This window comes from Uranotaenia lowii, chromosome 1 (genome assembly GCF_029784155.1).
Source record: "Uranotaenia lowii strain MFRU-FL chromosome 1, ASM2978415v1, whole genome shotgun sequence".
In the NCBI taxonomy this organism is placed as follows: domain Eukaryota; kingdom Metazoa; phylum Arthropoda; class Insecta; order Diptera; family Culicidae; genus Uranotaenia; species Uranotaenia lowii.
In genome coordinates, this window is record NC_073691.1 from 183,443,733 (window position 1) to 183,466,139 (window position 22,407).

At 39.6% G+C, this 22,407-nt stretch overlaps 1 protein-coding gene across 2 annotated transcripts in view; it reads right to left on the minus strand.

Moving 5' to 3' along the window:
- LOC129739856 (lateral signaling target protein 2 homolog) overlaps nucleotides 1–22,407 on the minus strand; it is a 224,989-nt gene that overhangs the window by 38,171 nt on the left and 164,411 nt on the right. For both annotated transcript variants that reach the window (XM_055731407.1, XM_055731402.1), the window contains exon 2: nucleotides 7,705–7,751. In XM_055731407.1, the coding sequence (XP_055587382.1) occupies nucleotides 7,705–7,751 (47 nt within the window). The remainder of the gene's footprint in view (nucleotides 1–7,704; nucleotides 7,752–22,407) is intronic.

The window sequence follows — 22,407 nt, forward strand, 5'->3', positions numbered from 1 at the left end:
TCAACGTCTTCCAGCTTTGCTTACCTGCCCGGAACTCAGCCGGAAGAATTTTTTCGCTTCTATGGATTATATTTGCAAACACATGGCGAAATCTATATCTGAGCAATATATGGATGATTGGCAAAACTCTGAGTTTTACAAAAATCAGAGCACCTGGCATCCCAGCCAGCCAGCCGCCCAGCCAACAGCCAGCCACCCAGCCAACAGCCAGCTGTCAAATTTCGGCTGCGTTTCGCCCCCACCACCGCATCCAACCCTCGTCTACTTTTTGCCAAAGTGAGACCACCATATCTAGATTCATCATGGTTTCGACTACGTGACAAGGTTGCCGAAAATTGTTTTGTGTATTTTATAAATAAAATTTGTTATGCGGTGATTTAACCTCAAAATCCTGTGATGGTTTTCTGTGACACTGTTGTCATGAAATTTATAGAAAAATCTAGTCAAATATTCACAAATTTAATCGTATTTTAATCATTTCATTGGAATAAGTAAATTTGCATAAGAAATGCAATAATATTTCATGATTTAGATTAAAAGTATGAGGTTTTTTTTTTCAAAAGTATGTACAAAATGTAGATATTCTATAAGTTCTGTGAAGATTTTTAACATTATGTGATCTCTGACATCTCTGATTCTGTGACGAAAATTCGAAAATGTTCTGTGAAATTACAGATTATTTTGTGACTTCGGCAATCTAGCTATGAGAAAGTATGAAAGTATCGACAAGAAGTTAAATCTTGAGATGAATAAAATGCAACAGAATTTAGAAGCTTTATTCAAGGCTGAATAAGCTTTCAAGTGAAGTTCTATGGAACTTTCGATGACTTGAGTATTTGATAAAAGTTCTGGTTTTCCTAAAGAATATAGAGCTAAAAAACGCCACCGACTTAATAGTCTCGATTTTATTGGCATGGATGGAAGCACCAATAATGCAAAGCATTTTTTAAGATGGTACAAAAATCTAAATTCTGCACGAAACCAAATCTTAAGATCTCAGGAATAAAAAGAAAAAAAAACTTCAAAAGATCAAAAGATCGGATCGAAAACAAACCGATTTAATCGTTTTTTCCAAGGCTGAAGAATCGATCCAAAAAATTGGAAAATTGAGTTCAAAAGATCGACCAATCCTATTTATTCATAAATTTCGTCGAAACTGAAACAACCCCGAGGGAAACTGTATAGAGTTAAAAATATGTCCGATTTTCGTTTGTAACGCCCTCGAATCTTATCCTTCAGTTTAATTTTCTGTCTTTATAGCGTTTTGAGATGCCACTCAACGAACTGCAAAACGATATCGATAAACCAACTTTTAACGGTCGTCATGGCAAAAGATGAATCAACGTATTCGACGTCCCAACATTTTCGCTTTATACGAAAAAAAAGCTAAATTTATCGATTTTCCCAACGTATTTTAAAGTGCTTGTTTTCGGCAGCTTCCGCACGCAATTAAAACCAAACTGTAGCAATTCGTATTTTCGAAATTTCACCTCAGGTTCGTCGCAAGAAATATAAACCTGATAACTCTGAGATTTGGCTATCACCAATCGGCCAAGAAAGCAACAAATTAAATTCCCATCCCTATTTACTAACTAGCATTTTAGTGGGCAACTTTTTCCGTTAATTGATTCACTCAGGGGAGCTATCAATGACTGCTGGTGCTATTAGTTTCTGAAGGATGGAAGATTGATCCGTCTGTTGAGAAGTAACCAACCTCTTATCCGCACAGAAGAAAATGATGATGATGATGGCGATGATGCTGATAATGCCTATCATGATGCTGATGAGTTAACTTTTGCGCGCCGCAAGATGAATCGCATTTCGAGTGTGTGTGATTTTTTTTTCTGCACTGCCGGGAATATCCCAAACTATACATAACTCGGAACTCGGAATCATTGGAAATTTACTGTTATTTCGTTCACAAGTGAGGATGGGGGCGGCTGCAAAAGTTCGGTCTTTTTGCCAGCAGAGTCAGCAATTCCGATCCGATGGGATCCTAAATCAACAGTTTCCCGGGACTAATGAAAAAATAAACCTTCGGCAGTGTTATTCCATCAGTAGCAGTAGCATACAGGTGCCGGTTTTAAGGTTGGCTTTTGGGGTTTTGAGCTGTTTGAACGACCCACTGAGTCGGTCGGCAGACGTATTTGTTTTAGCATCGAAAAGTTTTCGGAACCGTTAACCTTCGGGTTAGCAATAAACTGTTATGAGAAATAGTTCAAAACAAAGTTTAAAATCACAATTAGAATCTGAAACATAGGATCAACAGTTCCACAACAACTCTGTAAAACATTAATTTCACATTTGAACATTCCTTAAAGGGTTGATAAGCTCCTGATTCCATTCCTCGCAGCAAAGGATGAATCGGAAAACTCGCTCAGCCGTAATCAAACCAGTTAGCAGAAGTCAGAACAAAAGTCCCAAATGGACCAAGATTTTTTTTTCAGAAATTGATTCCACTGTTTGCGTTCTGCCACATGCGCTTGTTTATTTTCCAATCCGGTTGATTCCCGAGCCCAGTGACCGTTTCCGCTTAAATCGGGGTAGAAGAAGTAGCCAGCAAATTTTTCCGGCAGCAACAAATGCTACACGCATCAACAGGGGATTTTTCTCCGACCACTTCCCTCGACCATTCCGGGAAGAAAATCAATTTCCTCGGCTTATTTTTTGTTATCTCTGCCTCTCTATCTCGCTACTTCATTTCTAAAAACAGGAAACAGACAAAATAAAAAAAAAACAATCCGGATGAGGAAATTGGCCGGTACAAACAGGGTACAGGGTACTGGGTTCTCCGGGTTGAATTTATTTCCCAATTGTGCTGTTTTTGGGAGCTCTCTCTCGTTCTTCCGGTGGGTTTGTGTTTTTCTTTCCCAGGAACGTAGCAGTTTCTGCTAAATGTTGTTTAAACGGGTGTTCATTATAAAATTAGAGATATTTCAATACCTTTCTGTAACATAAATAAAGAGCTTAAAATTTTTCTTTTCTTGAAGCGGGTCATACACTACACCACTTTTGTGCAAATGCGATGAAATTCGATGAAATTCTTTCGCTGTGAATCGGTCGGGATCGAAATATTTTGTACAAACTACCTTCTGTGGCATGCTGTATGGTGCTGTTTGTACAAAATTCAGGTCATTTACTCAACCCTAGCTGGGGTGGAGGTCGTTTTTTGTTGTTGCTGTTTCTGTTTTCGCCAGCAATCGTTTGTGTTCGCGCGAAGTTTGTTTGTATCGTGTGTGGGCGAGAAATCTTCGTGGAGTCATCGAATTTGCACACGCCATTTGTGGCCCGCTTAAACGGGTGCTCATTAAAAAATGAGAGATATTTTAATACCCTCTTTTAACATAAATTAAAAGCGTAAAATTTTTCTTTTCCTGGAAGCATGACCCTCTTGTTTCCATATAAACTTGCTTTTTAAGCGGGCCATACATTACACCACATGTGTACAAATGCGATGGATTTCGATGAAATTCTGCAGATACGATTTGCACCGTGTATGGTACTGCTTGAAAGAACGCGCAGTCGGTTTGAGTAAAATCGGTCGGGAGCGAATTTTTTGTGTATGGTGCTGCCTGTACAAATTTCAGACCATTTATTCAGCCCCATGTGGAGGTGCTTTTTTTTTCGTTTTAGTTGCTGTTTTCGCCAGCAATCGTGTCCGATCACGCGAAATATGTTTGTATCGTGCGTGGGTGAGCATAGAATCAGAAAGTCGCCGTGGAATCATCGAGTTTGCACACGCCATTTGTGTAATGAATGTATAGCGGCCTTTACACCGCATTTGCACAAATTCTATGAACCATGCCATGCCATACCCTATGCCACAGAGGGTTGTCTGCACAAAAAATTTCGATCCCAACCGATTTTACTCAAACCGTCAGCGCGCTCAGTCGAGCAGTGCAATACACGATGCAAATCGTATTCGCTGCGACCGAATTTCATAAAGTGATGAGATGTAGGGGAAAGGTTTCCTAAATGGGCCTATCGGGTTAAATGACCCTACGGCCGTTTGACGAAATGGCTGGCAAGACAACATATCCAATCAATGCATTTTGAGGGTGATACGCTTTGAACATAAGGCAAGAAAGAATTTTATGAATAAACCAACTCAAAAAAATTTAAAAATTCATACAAGGTTTTGACACCTTTTGATGTAATATTTTGACTTTTAAAAATTATACGTAAAGAAGGTCAAAACAAAAAGTTGGGTGGTTTTTGTTTCTTGTTCAAATGAACCATAAAAGTAAAACAAGTTTAAGCTTTTATGATGGTTTCATAATGATGGGAAAGTGGAATAAGAGAGTGTTTTTGTATGCCCCCATCATGTTTGTAAAATGCCACTACCCTTAAATAACAGGTTAAATAGAATAAATATATGATTTTTATCATTAAAACTTCAAATATAAGCTCTAATTAACATCTTAAGAGCAAATCGAAGATCTCAAAACAGATTTGATAAAATTTATCTTATCAATGAAATTCCTCCATATGATGGCAACCCTAAATTTTGTTTATTCCATAAAGTTATAAAAGACATAGATTTTTATAAAACTTCAGCTTTGTCGTATGAAAGTTATCAGTTTCTAGCAATTCCAATAAAATTATACGGAAGTATTGCAAAAGAAACAGAAATTTTACCTTAAACATAAATAGGCGCGTTTAGCCCGCACGGTTTGAGGTTCGGCAATTTTGACAACAGTTATAATAAAATCAATTTCTCAAAAACGGAAGGAGATTTCAACAAAAAAATTACTCCAATATATAGAAAACAGATGTCTGCTCATGTGTATGTAGTTTTTGTACACATATTCAAAGTCATATTTGATTAAATCAGTATTCTGCTTAATAGGCGCATATAGCCCGCTCCTCCCCTATGGCCTATGTTCCCTATAGACTCGAAAACTACGAAACCGATCAATGTAAAATTTTGTATGTAAAAGTATTTGGGGTCATAGATGGTTTTTAAAATACTTTCAAACTGCTCCGACTTAAAGGAGAGGAGGCTCCCATATAAAATGAATGGAAATATGACACAATTCGAACAATTTTCGAAAACTTCTGAGCCAATCAACGGTAAATTTGATGTGCAGCCGTATTCAAGACCGAGAATGGTTTTTATAATACTTTCAAACCCCTCCGAATCCAAAAAGAGTGGCTCCCATACAAAATTTACAAAAATTTGACAAAATTTTAACAATCCTCGATTTTTTGATTTTTTTTTTTTTTTTTTTTTTTTTGTTTCGATTATAGTCGTTTTACCATCTTTATGGCATTCGCGACTTTATCAACGGTGCAGTTGGCGGATAGTTATTGAAAAACTCATCCGGTACAACTGTGTTCGATGTTTGCTCTTGGGCTCGAACTCGCGGATATCGGCTCAGGAGACAACAGACATGCCAACTGAGCTATATCACAAGCCCTCGATTTTTTGATAAAAATTGATAAACGTAAGCGTTTAGATATAATGAGATGATTTATTGAATTGACAAATAAGTTTGGACAAAATTAGATGATATATTGATAGACGCTTTCCATTTTATTGATAGACACTTACATTGAAAATTCGTAACATACATATTAATAACTAAACTAATGTCTTAGTGTTTTAATAAAGTTAGGCACACTTTTTGATTATGTACAAATTATCCTGTATTTGAATACTCCTCCCTGTGAATACCATATAAATGGCAAAATCGCTGCAGCACTTATTCCTCGATAAGTGCATTCAGGAACGTTTTTTTAGTTTGCTTTTGAACAATGTAGAAATTTTATTTAAAAGGAAGATTATTTTAAATGATGGTATTTAGCATTTTTATTACTTTAATCTATCAATTTCATATTTTTATTCACTATCTTTTGCGCTCATTCTTGTTTATTTTGAAAATAAATCAATTCTGAGGTAACTATGGTAACGCACTATGGGAGATTAGCATACAACCAAGCGGACAAACATATTTCCTAATGTTTTCAACAATTTGACTGCCATTTCTTTTTTGTAACGATCGTAAGATCATAACAAAACATTTTACGATCTCTTTTGTATTTGTATAGAAATTGACGCCCAGCAAACATTTTTGTAGCTATAATTCTCAACAATTACGTTTCATATACATTATAGAATGATCATATAAAACTCGCAGAAACAGCATTTACCTGCCAAAGTGGAGGAGATACATACTTATTTTCAAAACTGGCTTAAGCAATAAGAACTATACGAATCGGACGATATTCGACACCTTATTCGTAATAAACTAAGCACAATTGTCTTCAGACTCTGTAAACATGGCGGTATTTTTATTATATTTGGTTTAATCCGACTCCAATGAGATCGTTTACTTATTTGGTAGAAATTGCGATTTGCTGTGCCATTGTTAACGACTTGAACTAGCATTTCTAATGCGAAACTATATGTTTGCAGGGCGTTTACAACAATATATTGTCCGTAGAAGTGTTTTGTTATCAGTGGCCCAAAATTTGCTTTTTGATCTTTTTTCAGTTATATTTATTTTTTGGAATTTTTCTTAATTTTTCAATGTCTTAAGAATGGGAGAATTTTGAATTATTAGTTTTTTCTTAAACAAAGTGTTAACTTTCTATTAAAATTTTAGTTGAAATTTTTATCCGGTTTTTGTCCACGTGATCTCCCGTTATGTAACACAGTGAGATGTTTTGTTGTTTTTTTCTATTTTTCTCTGCTACTTTGATCATGAGGTTTGACAGCTGTGCGCAAGTGGCGACTCCTCTTGGAAAATTAGGTATTCGGTCTCCCAGAAGACAAGCGAGAATCAGACTGCTTAGTAGGCCAGAGGTTAATTCAAAGGTGTTTTATAATTGAGAATATTGTAGAGGATAGATGAAATAAAGATAATGGATTGGAAATAAATGAATATTAACCTTGGATTAAAAGAAACACACACATTTTATAGAAATTTTAAACAGGTTATAAAACAACGATTGAATAAGCTTCGTAGAATTATCGTGCATACTTAGAATGTGTGAAAATGTTCAAGCGTGCGTGAGCAGGAAAAAAAGTCAGTTGATTCGCGGCTATTGATTAAAACTGATGTGTTTTCGGTTATTTTGTGACTGTGATGAAATTGAAGTTATGGAAAAAATACAAGTGACTCAACCGGCGAATTCGACAAATATGACGGCTTAGAGGGTGTTATTTATTTGAGATTTTTTTTTGTAATATTAAAAAGGTCGTAAGCCGTAGCCGTCGTCTATAAAGTAAAGTCAATCTTAGTCTTAGTAAAACAGACGTTAGTCGGGCGACAGCCCATGGCCGTCGAAAAGAAATATGAATTGGAAATAAAAATAAGATAAATAATATTAACCGGGTTTCGCCCATGGCATCCGATAGTAAGCCGGGCATTAGCTCATGACCATCGGAAGAGCAATGGATAAGCGAGGATCAGAATAATAAAATAAATGTCATTGAAACATTGACTAAGGGGAGAATGTGGCAACCTAGTGTATGCCATCTTTGCTTTCTCACCATTAGAGCCATGTATGAGAAACAAGCTCGTAACATCAGCGATAGCAATCGCTGGAATAACTGAGCTCTCAAGTATTTAGAGCTCGAGCATGAAGCTCGCGATGAATCCAGAAAATGAGCCGCCCCGAATACCACAATTAGAATACAAATTACACAAGTTTTTTGGATGCTGAAACGTACTCATAGGAATATTATATTTTACTAACCTTGCTAGAAGCATGTGTCCGTTCCTCTTGAGATTGTGGATCATCGTCTGCAAAGAAATTTAAAAAAAATTTGATGAAATACTTAAAACAGAATATGCATAAAAATAAAAAAAAAATAGTATTACAAATAATTAAACACCACACAAGCTGGAGAAAATTACTTCTTCCCTTTGAAATAAATACTAGATTTTTTTTTTATATTTTATCCCTATTCACCCTACTTTGAATGATAAGATCAACATACATCTGAGAACAAACCGTCTGAAAACAGAATTTTCCCCTCAAAATTTAAAAAAAAAATCACTCCACAGCTAAGAAACTTGTGGGATCACAAACAAAGTTGCAGCAAAGAATGCAATTAGGAAATCATAAATTGTGAGAATTCGGCTTCACACCAGCAGCTGCTTCGACGATTGTTGCTCGAGGGCACCCTCGGGCGGTTTTCCACAAAAGCGCTGTTGAAATGTAGGTACTGCTGCAGTGTTGCAGTTGGTTTTGTTGTGAGCTTTTCTTCCACCCCAAGGGTTAGTTTTAACAACCCAAGGTAAGACACTAACAACAGATGTTCTATTTTTAATTAAGTGTTTCAGCATTCTTAGTGTCGTATTTAGCAAGTTTTAGTTTTCATCTGAAAAAGAAGAAATGGTGTAGGTGGATGGGAATTCATTAATGCAGTTTAGGAAAGATTTTTTTTTTTAAGGATCGAAAGGAATGTAAAAACATTCGAGCAGCTTCTTCATTTTCCCGTCGAGAATTGCCAATTGCCAAGTTTAAGCAAGGTTTTGCTTTCTCCGGCTCATGGCACAAAGAACCGCTGCCGGGCTGGAAAGCACTTCATCAAAATCACAGATAGAATTTAATCTGCTCTGCAAACACTGAACCTCTGGTTTATTCATCCGTGCTCGAGATGAATGGATTGCAATAAAATATCCAACAAAGAGAATGCGGAATCCGAAGAAAAAGGAACTGCATCTGCTTTCATGGGGATTCAACGATCCATCAAGTCTCTCACCCAACCGACTCACCGGGACGTTCCGAGTTTGGCACGTTCAAAAGAAAAAGTTCAGGTGCCCTCCCCACCACCTCGTTTTTCAGTTTTCAACCACCCACTTCCTTAGCTTTTTCAACACAGTCATTCAGTGTTTGATGGTGGTCTTTTGGAGTGTGTAAATCTTTGCCATTGAAGCTTTGCACCTTTTGGCTTCGACTCGGGGCGAATTCCAGTCAAACAGTTTTCACTCTCTGTTGCGTTAAGTGAAAATGTCTGTTTCGTGGAATTGACTTCAGCGGATGATTTTTTTTGCTGTGCACTTTTATACCGATCTCAAGTTCTGTCTTCTTCCGCTGCTGGCGCTTCACCTTCGTTGACTTTGCTCCGGCTGGCGGTTTTTCAGATTTCAAATAGATGAAATGAAATATGCTAATGCCGGTTGATTGACGGTTTTCTCAAGGTTTTCTCTCTGTGTGTGTGTGTACACAAGGAAACTTTTATTTTCCTTTTTTCGCGAGAGTAAGTTTGCTGAAGAAGCCCTCACTCTTGCTAAGTAAGCACGTGACGAATGATTTTAATTTATGTACTTAGCCCAGGGATTCTTATCCTGGAATTGGTAACCAAGATTTTCCCTGCACCGCAAAGTGTTTTCGAAAACGCTCCCTCGAAACTTCCATTCTATTTACAGCGTTTTCAGAGGATAGTTCTATCGATTGGATTGAAAAAGTAACCCCAAAAACAATTTTATTTAATCAACCGTTGTGTTGCCATTCGAAAAACATCTAAGATATCAGAAAATTCTAGCTTATGATTTGAAACTTGAAATCCGAATATTGCCCGGAAATCTAGATTTTAAAATTGTGTTTTGTTCTCTACTTTTCTAGATACATTGTATTCATACTGTGTTTAAGCCTGGATGTAGGCACTGCTTGCTGTCGGTCGGGAAGAAATCGCTCCCTTCCTGTTCTAGGAACATGTTACATTTATTATTATTTGCAATTTACATTTCAATACTATAGAGAACGAATTGGCAAACCTTTTAGTTTCTACCCATTCTTGCACTAAAAAACAACAACCGTGTAAGTAAAGGAAAAGAGAAAACCGGCGAATTTTGCCAAAAGAAGGTGGCATCACTACCATTAGAGACATTTTGCCAAAAATAAAAGTTGGCATCACTAAATACCATTAGTGATACAGCAGTTTCTGGGAGCGGTTTTTCCAGCTTGCTACTAGGATTGACCCGGGAAGTGTCCTCTTTCTTTCCCCTTTCGGCCAGCCGAAGATGCAACACCACCCGAGTAGTGTATCATTTATTTTGTGCCAGTGAAATCGTGCGGGATATTTGCCTTCTAAAATAGCATTCGGTGTTTCTGCAGGAGGTGAACCAAATAAGAGGCTAAATTCCATTGTGTCTGGATGACGAATCTCAACCTTAGGAAGTCGCAATCATATTCCAGAGGAAGCAAGAGCTTTTCATCGAAGTAGCCAAACGAAATTTTCTACCTGAACAGGGCGACACAATTGCTGGCCGAAGGCGACAAGCTCTTCGATCAAGAAGAGAAACCAGTTTAGGACCTCGGTCCAGTTTAGGATTTCGATCCAGTCTAGGACTTCGGTCCAGTCAAGGCATAGTTACCAGTCGAGGACTGCGGTCCTATTGAGGAATTCGGTACAGTTTAGGACTTCGGTCCAGTTAAAGGACTCGATCCAGTCGAGAACTTCGGTCCAGTCTAGGACTTCGGTCAAGGCAAAGTTGCCAGTCGAGAACTTGGTCCAGTCGAGGACTTGGTTCAGTCGAGAACTGCGGTCCAGTTAAGGACTTCGTTCCAGTCAAAGCATAGTTGCCAGTCGAGGACTTCGGTCCTGTCGAGGACTTCGGTCCAGTCGAGGACTTCGGTCCAGCCGAGGACTTCGGTCCAGTCGAGGACTTCGGCCCAGTCGAGGACTTCGGTCCAGTCGAGGACTTCGGTCCAGTCGAGGACTTCGGTCCAGTCGAGGACTTCGGTCCAGTCGAGGACTTCGGTCCAGTCGAGGACTTCGATCCAGTCGAGGACTTCGGTCCAGTTAAGGAATAAGGTCCAGTCAAGGCATAGTTGCCAGTTGAGGACTTCGGTCCTGTCGAAGACCTCGGTCCAGTCGAGGACTTACGCCCAGTTTAGGACTTCGGTCAAGTTAAGGACTTAGGTTCAGTCAAGGCATAATTGCCAGTCGAGGACTTCGGTTCCGTTGAGAATATCGGTCCAGATTAGGACTTCGGTCCAGTTTAGGATTTCGGTCCAGTTGAGGACTTCTGTCCAGTTTAGGACTTCGGTCCGGTTAAGGAATTAGGTTCAGTCAAGGCATAGTTGCCAGTGGAGAACTTTGGTCCAGTCGAGGACTTCGGTCCAGTCTAGGAAAACTAGCCAGTCGATGACCTCAGTTCCGTCAAAGCAAAGTTATAGATTTTTTTTATGTGTGAGCAGGGAAAAGCCCCAACAAGATTGAGGACTTCGTTCTTGTTAAGGCAAAGTTGCCAGTCGAGAAATAACAGTGCATTCATGGTAAAGTTGCCATTAGGAAACTTTGGATCCGTGTGAGTGAAAGTTCCAGTTAAGGACTTCGATTGAATAAAGGCAAAGTTAGCAGGCGAAAACATCGGATGAGTTGAAACATAGTTGCCAGCTTAGAAAAACGTTTAGTTCAGGTGAACATTGTTAGCTTTGCTGTTCTCACACTTTTAGCTGAGTACGTAAGACTAAATTACAGTTCCGACGAAAGTTGTCATTTTTGTCGCCATTGACTGGAGACATTTAATGTTGACCAGACATAAATCAAACATTCTACAAGAGTCGGCTTCAGTACAACGGAAAGAGTTACCGGTTCCCGACAGCGCTGGTGCTGATAATGCAATTGACATACGAAGAAGTTTGATAAAAGGAATTGAAAGTTACTCTATTGGCAAATCATATGGTTTACGAAAAAATGGTTAGTAAGATAACAGCGAAATAAACATGTCAAGTTATTATTTTTAGATTAAAATTGAGCTGAATCAAATTTTGAAAGAGGAACAATGATTAACTGTTCTGTTACTTGACAGAGAAATATAAGCTTATAAAATGTAATAGTTGGTCGTCCATAGATAATGCCAAACAATAAACGTTATTTTAATGCCATCCAAATTGTTCTATGTTTTATTCTTGTGTCCTTGACCACGGATTTCGTTACAAACATTTGCAACGAATGCTAGTAGCCAGCAGCAGCAAGCGAAACAGACATTGCGTTTTTGCCACGAATGATTCGACGTTTAGCGCGATGGTTGCCGAAGAGTATTTTCTATCCGGATGAGTTTCTTTTCTTGACGAGAGCAGAAAGTTCCACGGAACCACGTGTTGAGGCGTACTGTTTTAGTTGTTTTGTGATTGTATTGTACCCATCACTTGATTGTACCCATCACTTGTCTCTCCTAATAGATAATACAACTCGAGGCTGCGCTGCTACTGTGGTCGGATATACTGATATTCGTTGACTTGCTAAAAATAATTAAAATTTAATTTGATAAAAAACTATTCTCTAGCCTATAAAATATTCTAAAAAAATTCGTAAGAATTAGCAGAGGCGTTTAGTAGCAGCTATGGGACTCACGTTGTTACACGACATTTGATTAAATAGATTCAGAATCTGAAATCAGATCCAGCAGTCTAAATCTGTATTTAGAGAAATAATCTTAATTTGAAAGACGACAATATTTCAATTTCAGATCCCTTGCAGCACGAAATCGCTCTCGGCACATTGCCATTTTTACAACTCAATCAACAAACCTGGGCTGTTGCTTGTCGCCCAAAAACCATGTTCTACACATGTTAACTGCTTATATAAGCCCGGTACCCGGCGACAACAACATCGTCGGCAACTGTAATAGTAATAGCAATAACGATCGGGATAATAACTATACCCTGCTAGTACCACAGCCAATCGCACGAGACGGCGGTGGGTAGATGGCAGTCTCACTCAATAAACTGGTGCTGCGCCACAAACGCAGCACCACATAAATGCCAACTGTCAAAATTGGACCCATTTGACATATTTGCTTGGAACGACGTTTTGTCGGCACCGTCACTATGTTACCGAGATTCCCATGCTTTGCGTTAGAAAGTAGGTATACCTACGCACCAGCACACGCAAACGAGTGCCGCATGGCATTAGATGTTAACCACCGGCTTCAGGATCTGGCAGATGTTGTCTTGGCACGCACTTCATGATTCCTACAGCCCAATTTCAGCCACTTCAAGAGGTTTGGGTTTGGGTGGTTCTTATTCTTACAACCAAATTATAGAAATTGTTGTTGACCAACAGTCATTCTCTGGTATAAAAGGCTATCATGTTGACAAGTTGAATTTGTAAGCATTCCGTTCGGTTTAAAAAACACGCCATCAACTATCCCAGTAGGTAGTGTGATGATTGTTAGGACTCAACAATGTAACCACCCTATAACACGCGAGGACATGCTTTCTTGGTTTCGGTATCGATGTACCACCCCCTCAGTCGTCTGTCTCGTGGTTTTTCGTTTCACCCAAACCTCCTTTCACCCCCTCCAGCCAGTTGTCAACGGCTGCAGTGCACGGAAAATCTGGCAAATGGTGCTGTTCCCCAGGGTGAGTTCAAGGCTAAAACAAAAGTTCTACCAGGGCCAGCGACCGGCAGACCGAATGAGCTGGGCCATTACATCGCGTGACTATCGATTGTTTCTGGGCTAGTTTCGTGGCGGCGGTGGTGGTGGTGGTGGCACCTTGATTGCGGATGCAGCTTCTGTACAACTGGTACCCCCTCCCGTAGGGATTCCGGCTCCAAATGGAGGATTAACAAATCGTCATATTGGAGCTTTTATTTCAGGTTTTTTTCGTTTGTTAGCCAGGTGTGATGTAGTGCTCTTAATCGAAGCAAATTACACGCTGCGACGAAGGGGTCGTTACGATTTCACGCCAATATGAAGGCGACTGCTGCAGCTCCACCACACCCACAATACATAGTTAGTTGATTTTTTCTCTCTTGGCAGCCAGAGTTCGGTGTAAGTTGAAGTCGTGGGATAAAGGTCAAGGTGTCGCTTGTGGTGTCGATTGTTGAGTTAAGGTGATTGGAAAGTAAATATTTTGGGTGGGATTTAATGAGGGCGTAGGTGCAGTACAACCTCATTACATGACATGAGGGGGCGTTAACTTTTCAGTTGAGTGGGGATAATAGTTGAAGTTGAGCTCCATTCCTTGGGAAAATGAACATGTGTAGCTAACTGGTCTGATTACTGGTCAGGCTATGGATTTATAAATCAACCATAACAAATTTTTCGTTTTATGGCAGAGAAGATTTTTTTTGAGGTAAACTTTTTTTGGAAAATTTTATTTCATTGAATGTCATAAATTCATCTGTTCGTCTATATTCATGGATACAATGACTCGAGTAATGAACCAACTCTACATGGACCCTGAAATTCACCTGGACCTTTGGCCTTGATAGCGCTCGGAGGATGGCCAGACGTAATTGATGGGAGGTCATACATGCGCTACAATTATCCTTCTAACGACTCAAAGCCTAACCACTTATCTATCGACTTTAAGTCCGTCCTCTACTCGTCATGACTCAAGACTTGATAATCTACTCGTAGTTTACCGATTGAGGGTTGCATATCATATACTCGTGTCCGTCAAAGCACAAGCCCCGAAGTGACCAGCTAAGAGTCGTGATTTTGAACAAAGAGATCATCGTACACCGAATCCAATGAGTAGCCCGGCGTCGTGAGCCACTCTATAACGAGGGTATCCCTTGCCTTTGAAATACCACTTTTAAAGAACTGTTAACTGAGGAGAAGGTCATGCTTTATCTCCACAGCCTTATCGTTGGGAAGGGCGCTACTCAATTACTCTTCAAGGCTGAGAACGTTTCCTTGTGTCATGTGAAGAGGTTGTGCTACCCCTACACCCTACACCCTCATTAAATTCATATCCTCAACCATGAGATCTGATGCACCCTATTCACCAGTTAACTTCCTATGGGGTCAAGTCGGTGTTTCCGGTACGAAGATCGGCTTGTCAATCTTCCAATGGTTCCCGGCTAGACGAGCTTCGATGGGCTCCGGTCGGACGACCTCCACTCCAGTTCGACAACATTCGACAGGTGATCGCCAAATCATCTAGTTTGATGCGTATTTAGACAGACAATAAAATTTGGACGGATAATGAACAGGTTCCAAATTAGGAACTAGTATTCCAAGACCTCATCTTCTGCGTAGTGGAGGCCATGGATGCGCCGCGGTCGTGTGTAGGATACCCCACCGCCAGGGAGTATCAGAGTAGTGCCGCTTCCTACAGGGTAAACTTCAGGGATAAGACAATACCTTCCTCGTAGCGGAACCTCGTATGGGTAGACCTCGTAGGGGTAGACCTCGTAGCGGAACCTCGTAGGGGTAAACCACTGTCAGGGGATACCCACGGGTAGAGAGGTTCCCACGCGATCCTTTTGAGTCGGTGTAGGATGTCGTAACTGTCAGGAAACATCCGAGTCGTAGCGTTCAAAGTTCTGAATGTGTGAAGTGACAGGCGCGAGTCCAGGACAAGCTGCTCTCGATCTGACACACGACAGGCAGAAAAATCGGCGGGCCACAAAAACTAACGCGGTATAATGCTACAAAAGATCTTACAACTGGTCGCAGTGGTTCTCTCCACAACAAAAAAGCTGTCCTTTCAATTCGATTCAAGGTATTAGTTATACATTTAGTTTAGGCTGTCCTCTCATTCTGCTTAATCACCAAGTTGTCCTCTCAACTCACTTATAGTATTTTTTTTTATTTATTTCAAGTTGTTCTCTCAACCCGCTTATAGGTGTTTTTTTCATACATTTATTTCAAACTGTCCTCTCAATCCGCTTGATTACCAAGCTGTCCTCTCAACTTGCTAATAGGTGTTTTCTTGGAGATTTATTTCAAGCTGTCTTCTCAACCTGCTTGATCACCAAGCTGCCCTCTCCATTCGCTTATATGTGGTTTTTAAATGTATTTTAAGCTGGTCTTACAAAATATGCTTGAATTGTTTTTTTCATCAAGCTGTCCCCTCAATTCGCTTTCTGGTGATTTGATTATGAATGTTTATAGTTTTTTTTTAAATTTTATTAGTTGTAGGTGTCCGTTTTCCATTCAGAGAAGCATTATTTCTCACTTAAAATCAAGGTTTATTTACATTTAGTTTTTAAATTCTTTTTCCAACTATTGGTAGAATTTGTGCAGCGTGTAAAACTTCTCACGATATTTGTTTTTATTCGGTTCGATTTTCCTTCTAAATTCTACCACAAATTACAATTTTATTTTAAAATACCTGTAACGATCGGCAAATGTGCAAACTGGTTCTATGCTCGGAAACAACACCAGTGCGCCGCTGGTCCACAACCTACCGGGAGAACCAGAGTAAACAGAAGCTAATTGCAATAGCTTTTGGTTTTTATTTTCTTGTTTCAAGTTATGCTTATTTGTTTCACATAGCTTTACGTGAATCCGTTGCCTATGAAAGACAGTTTTTACACAGCATTTATGAATGGTTCGATGATTCTTTACACAAAAATTTATCGATCTAATACACTGGTTTTTGAGGATTCGACGGATTCATTCCAATCTTTTGGAGATCATTGTGTATGGAATTGTTCATTAAAAAGACATAACACGGAAAACAAAGACCACAGAGATTTTAGATTAGAATCAACTACAAACTGATGATTGACTTTAAGCAATCAACTATGAATATAATGGATTCAACTGTAAATATGATAGATTCAACTTAAATTATATGACTAATTTTAGGCATTAAACTATAAATGTGATAGATTCAACTTTTCATTCCTGGTTTACCTCTCACGTTCATCCATAAATAAACATAATGATATAATTGATTCAACTGTAAATATAATAGATTCAACTACAATTATATAATTGATTTAGGCATTTAACTTTAAATATATTTGATTCAACTACACAATCAACTATGAATATAATAGAATCAACTGTAATGGTATAACTGATTCAATTGTTAACATGATAGACTCAACTACATTTGTATGATTGATTTTAGGAATTCAACTATAAATATGATAGATTCAAGTATACATTCCTGGTTAACGTCTTACATTTAACTATAAATACGATAGACTCAATTGTAGTGGTATAATTGATTCAACTGTAAATATGATAAATTCAACTACAATTGTATGATTAATTTTGGTTAATAAATATAATAGACTCAACAGTACATTTCTGGTGAACCTCTAACATTTAACTATAAATATGATAGATTCAACTGTACTGGGATAATTGATTCAACTGTAAATATGATAGATTCAACTACAAATGCATGATTGGTTCTAGGTATTGAACTATAAATAAAGTGAATTAAACTATATTGATTGTGATTGTGTGATACTTGAATACCATAGTGTTCATTCGTGTTCATAAGCGAAAAAGATTCGTAAGTGTGAAACCAGTAGGTACGTGTTCCCTGCAGCGTGTTCACCCCCCCCCCCCCTATCCCCCCACAAGGTCAATCTTCGCAGGGTGCAGAAGCACGGACTTCTGAGGACGTCTTCCGGGACCGATTAGTTAAGAAGCACAATTTGCTGGGCTATCATGCATCAAGATGCAACAAGAACAATTGCGGAGGAACCAGGACGTGGATATCTGGATTTTCGGTCAGGTTTTCTAGAATCGTGGAGGCTTAAACGAACTAGAACGATCCATTATATTTATAATCAAATCAATCATATAATTATAGTTGAATATTCTATCTTTATTGTTGAATGTATGACATCAATCGTACATTATACTTGAATCCATTATATTTATAGTGGAATGCACAAAATTAATCATACAACCATAGTTGAATGTATTTTAAATATTGTTCAATGTAGGAAATCAATCAGATTGTCTATCATATGTATTGTTAAAATGTTGCTAATTATAGTTGGTCGAGAATCAATCAGATATATGATTGAATTTAAGAGGATTATTGTTGGAAATATCATACTTTTGTCTCCATGAAGTCATCGTTAACTGCATGGTAAAAAAGAGTCATTGTTCCGTTGTTTTGTCACCACGGGGTAATGTTAGCTTGTCTCATGATCCTATAGTGGCTGTAAACACGCAAAGACAACGTGTAAGTATCGCTCACCTAAAGCAAATTTCACAAGATAAATCCTGAAGGCTCCACTTGGGAGTAAACCCAATTGATGCTTATGATTTTATTAAAAAAAAAAATCTTGAGGGCGGAAAGCTGTCTGACTGAATCTGACATAAAACAGCCCCCAATCCACCGAACTTTCTCAAAAGGACAACATGCTAATAAAAATAAAATGCTTCTCTGACAGGATCAATCGCACGAGCGCTTCCTCGGTTCGTCGAGCTGAAACGACAGCAACATGGCGGCGATGGCATCTCGGTCCTGGCTGTGTGTTTATAAGAGTGCCAGTAATCAACAGGGATTTTCTGCGTTCTCGTGTTCGATGTCTGCTAGGAACAAGTGAGATCAAATAAAAATAACCGTAAAAAGTTGAAAGCTTTCCGGAAAGTTGGCTATGCAGGGGTAGACATGATTTTCATTGAACGGGCAAATCAAATTTCCCAGCACTTGAACAAAATGCTCGAGCGGGATTGTCGGCTGGATACTACTTCGATTTTCCTTTTTCTAGTATTTTTGACAACTTGTCATCTTCTATGAAGGATTGATGGGAGAAATTATTGATTTTAAACTTTTTTTTATATATATGGTCGGGTTTCGACTAGACCGAACTGAGCGCCAGGAGCGAGTTTTGAAACAACAAAATTCGAATCTCATTTAGTTGATATACAAGACCTAAAAAATTAATTATGATTGGTGGGAATCAGTTTCTTGGATTAAAAACTACTGATTCTGGTTCATAAAACTCATATATTTTGTCTCTTAAAGTAGTGATATTCAACTGAAGTGCCTAGGGAAAATACTGATGGCGTTCAGTTTGGTCTGATCGAGTTCCGGCCTTTAGAGCGTCTTCGCACAGAACTCCCAATCAGCTTCCAAAAATCACTTAAAATCCTACACACATTACTTAAACCCGTCCGGGAAATGCAGACGTCAGTTGGACCGCATCTCAAAAGGATCGGGTCAGTTTTCTTGAGCAACTGTTGGACACTTGTCCGCAAACCCTCGAGAGGGCCTTCGACTTAGCATTTTACGATTATTATGCCATTCCATCAACTTCCGACTATACGAGCGGGAGTTAGAGAGAGATACAAGAAGAAAAAAAGAGGAATCTCCGAATCACGTAGGCGTTGATGACGGGCGGGAATTCGACCGTATACCCTTATCAAAATGCTGACTTTTGGTTCCCTCCAAGAAAGAACCCCGGCTGTTCCGGGGAAGATTCGGGATCGGATGCGGTGGGGCGCGTCTAAACTTCAACACGTGCTGTGGCAGCAACGGTTTAGCCGATGGGGATGGCAGATTACCGAAAAAAAAAGCACACGAAATACGGCAAAATCATTGGCCGACTGAAAGTCGTAAAACAAATAGCCATTTTATTAGGCCTTCACCGAATTCGGTGACCCAGCGAGGCGTGATGGCCCGGGTGGGAGGACTGCCCAGTGAGATGTGTGTGTTTTTTTTTTGTTTAAATAGAATGGGAGAGGTCATCGTTTAACTTTTTTTTTAAATAAAATTTGAAAAACAAAAGCTGATTTCATAAGACACACATACTAACTGACAAGCTGAATATCCTTCCATCCTTGATTTCTTCACTGAACAAGCTTGGAGAAGGATTCGGTTTATGATATCGTAAAATGTCGATCGTTCTGACCAGATTTGAGAATGTTTAAGTTTAACGGGCCTGTGTGTGAAATTTGGATAGTAATACTTGAAAACAGTTTGAGTCGTATAGAATTTTAAATTGATTTTGTATGGGAGCTTCCCAATTTCAAAGGAGGAGCATCCTGTCGAAATAACAACTTATAAGCCTACTTTGTTAAAAAATTGACGCAAAACTGTGTCATCTATTGCGCCGTTAAATAGTTCATTAGACACTACAACGGCGCAGAAGTTGACACTCTTTCGTAACCAGCGTAACCAGCATGACTTTAACAGCCTACATCCATAGGAGAGGTTGTAAAACTCCAGTGCCTATTTAGAAAATTCCTGTGCCGAAAATGCGATGACAAGTGTACTGCACCAAAGATGATATAATTGAAAAAACACTACTGGCAAAAAGACTCGAGCTTCCAAGCAAAATGATGCATGACCAGTGACCACCCTATTCAAGCGAAACTTGAAAAACATTTTATGGGATTTTCATGCTATTGGATAATTAAACCCAAAAAAATATAGTGAGAATCGAAATCACTGCAACAATGCCAGTTATAAGAAATTTTGTTAATGTCGGTCCGGCATAGAATCTTATACCGATAATTCCATCTCCAAGGAAGTTCATTATTGGAGTGGAGTCTAATTTGTGGGTATAGTTTAGCAGGAATCTTGGTTTTGAAAAGCATTACTATGCAAGGAAGCGCCTTTGTGAATAGATTGTGCTCTACGTCTTGGTAGTACCATCACTAACAATGACAATAGAGCATGATGGGAAGAGTTCAAAAATGGACAAAAACTTTGACCTGAGATCGGGGTCAAAGACCGCGTTCAAGATTCGCTTCCTTTGGATGGAAGATCTGGACGAAGCCACACAATCCAGCGAATGCCAACAAGCAACAGTGAGAATCTAACAATTCTTTCTCCCATCATAACCCTACAGGACCCCGATGTATGACTTAGAAAACAATCGCGTCGCCTTGTCAGCATGCATCATCGTGACGGTCGTTCTAGGGCTTGATCCCCTCCTGGTCGAAAGTCGGCTATGCCGTAAGTGGTTGACCCGTTGACCTCGTATGTGACCGACGCTCAAAGGCTTTTCGGGCATTCGTTGTATGGGACAAGTTATTCTGTTGCCCATATGTCTCTGCTGCTTCAGTCTAACTTCGACCTAGAACTACGCCCAGATCATTGATGTATTCTACGCGTGACATTGGCTCATCTCGTAGGAAGTATTCAGCGGAAAAGGGCTACCGCCTTCTTGAAAAACTGATGACTTCACATTTACTGCGATTCATTGGCAGGCAGTTATGTCATACCAGTGTGCGAAGAGGTTAAACTGATTTTGTAGAAAATTTCAGGTTGTCAGCATGGCATAGCTTTGGACCGTCGAGGAGTGAGAGCGCATCATTGAAGTTGATTGAGAAGATGATCGGTCCTAAATGGCTCCCTAAGGCACACCAGAAGAAGCAGAAAATTGTCTGGAGAAAGAGTCTTCCGTGCGAACTTTTAATTTACGTCCAGATAGGTAGCTCCGGAACCAGCCAAGAGGTGTTCCACAGAAACCCAGGCGTTCGAGCTTTCCGATGGCAATGTCGTTGTTGACTTTGTCGGATGTCGCAGACAAATCGGTGTAAACAGCAGCAGTTTGAGACTTTGCAGCAAACATGCACGTAAGAAGCAAACGTCCGAAGGTTAGTTGACGTGGAGCGCTTGGGCATGAATCCGAGTGGATCGTCGGAAAAAATATTCTTACTGCGCACTATCCTACTGACAACACTATCCAAATGTTCAGGAGATTTTAAAGCTGTATTATTGATAGACGAGAAGTTTTGGGCATAGAGATCACAGACTTCACGATCAGAGTTCGCCGTATTGTCATGCAGAAACATTTGGGTTGCCAGACCAGATTCATTCCGCTGACTTTTAACATGTTTTGGTCTGTACTTAATGTAGGAGGATCTTGACTTGTTATAATTTCTAAGGGCACATCTCTTTTCCGACTTTAGTCGTCGTAGATCTGCGGTGAACCAAGGAGTCCGTATATTCTCTTCAGTAGTGTGTTTGTTCTGGTACCTGGCGATCGATAACGTAATTCAAGATGTGCGAGAAGGTTTCGGCCGCAGCGTTGGGATAAGATGGGTCGAACTCACATTCCCAGTCGATGGTAACCAGGGTACGAGAAATCTCGTCAAAGTCGGCGTTCTTGAAGTCAAGATAGAAGGGTTCTAATTTTGCGACGGGAGCAGGTCTAGTGACATCGAGCGGGACCAATAAAGCAGGATGATGGTACTCTGCTTTAACGTACAGAGCAGGGGCCAAAACAACGGACGGTACACGAGTCCGATCGCTGGCTAAGCAGAGATCCAACATAAGATTGTTTTCGTTTTTCACGCTGTTAATCTGCCGTAAAGTCGCTGTACTGAGGGTGTCTAGTATGACTGCCGATTGGATCGAAAAAGTTGAGCGTACTGGATTCAGGTAAAGAAAGTTATAATGGTTGGAGCACCACTTCAAAACGGGCAAATTGAAGTCATCAATCACGAGAATATCAACTTCGGGTGCTAGAGAGAGATAACTTTAGATAAGCAGCGCAAAAAGACTCAGCTAGGGCAACATCTCTCGTGCGATTAGGAGTTAGATACAGTACGTAGGCATAAAGCTTACGGTCACGCAATGGTCGTAACGAAACACTACATATCTGACTCGAAAGAGTGCTGTCCTTCAGCCATGTTTCCGTGGAAGCGACAGCGTCGTAACTCGTAACAGCAACATGAGCTTGCGAGTAGATAGTCTGCTAGACACGACTTTCTGGCAGTACAAGGTTATTGAGTCAAAAGTTTCCGATGCAGAGCTAGATCTCCGAACATTGGAAAA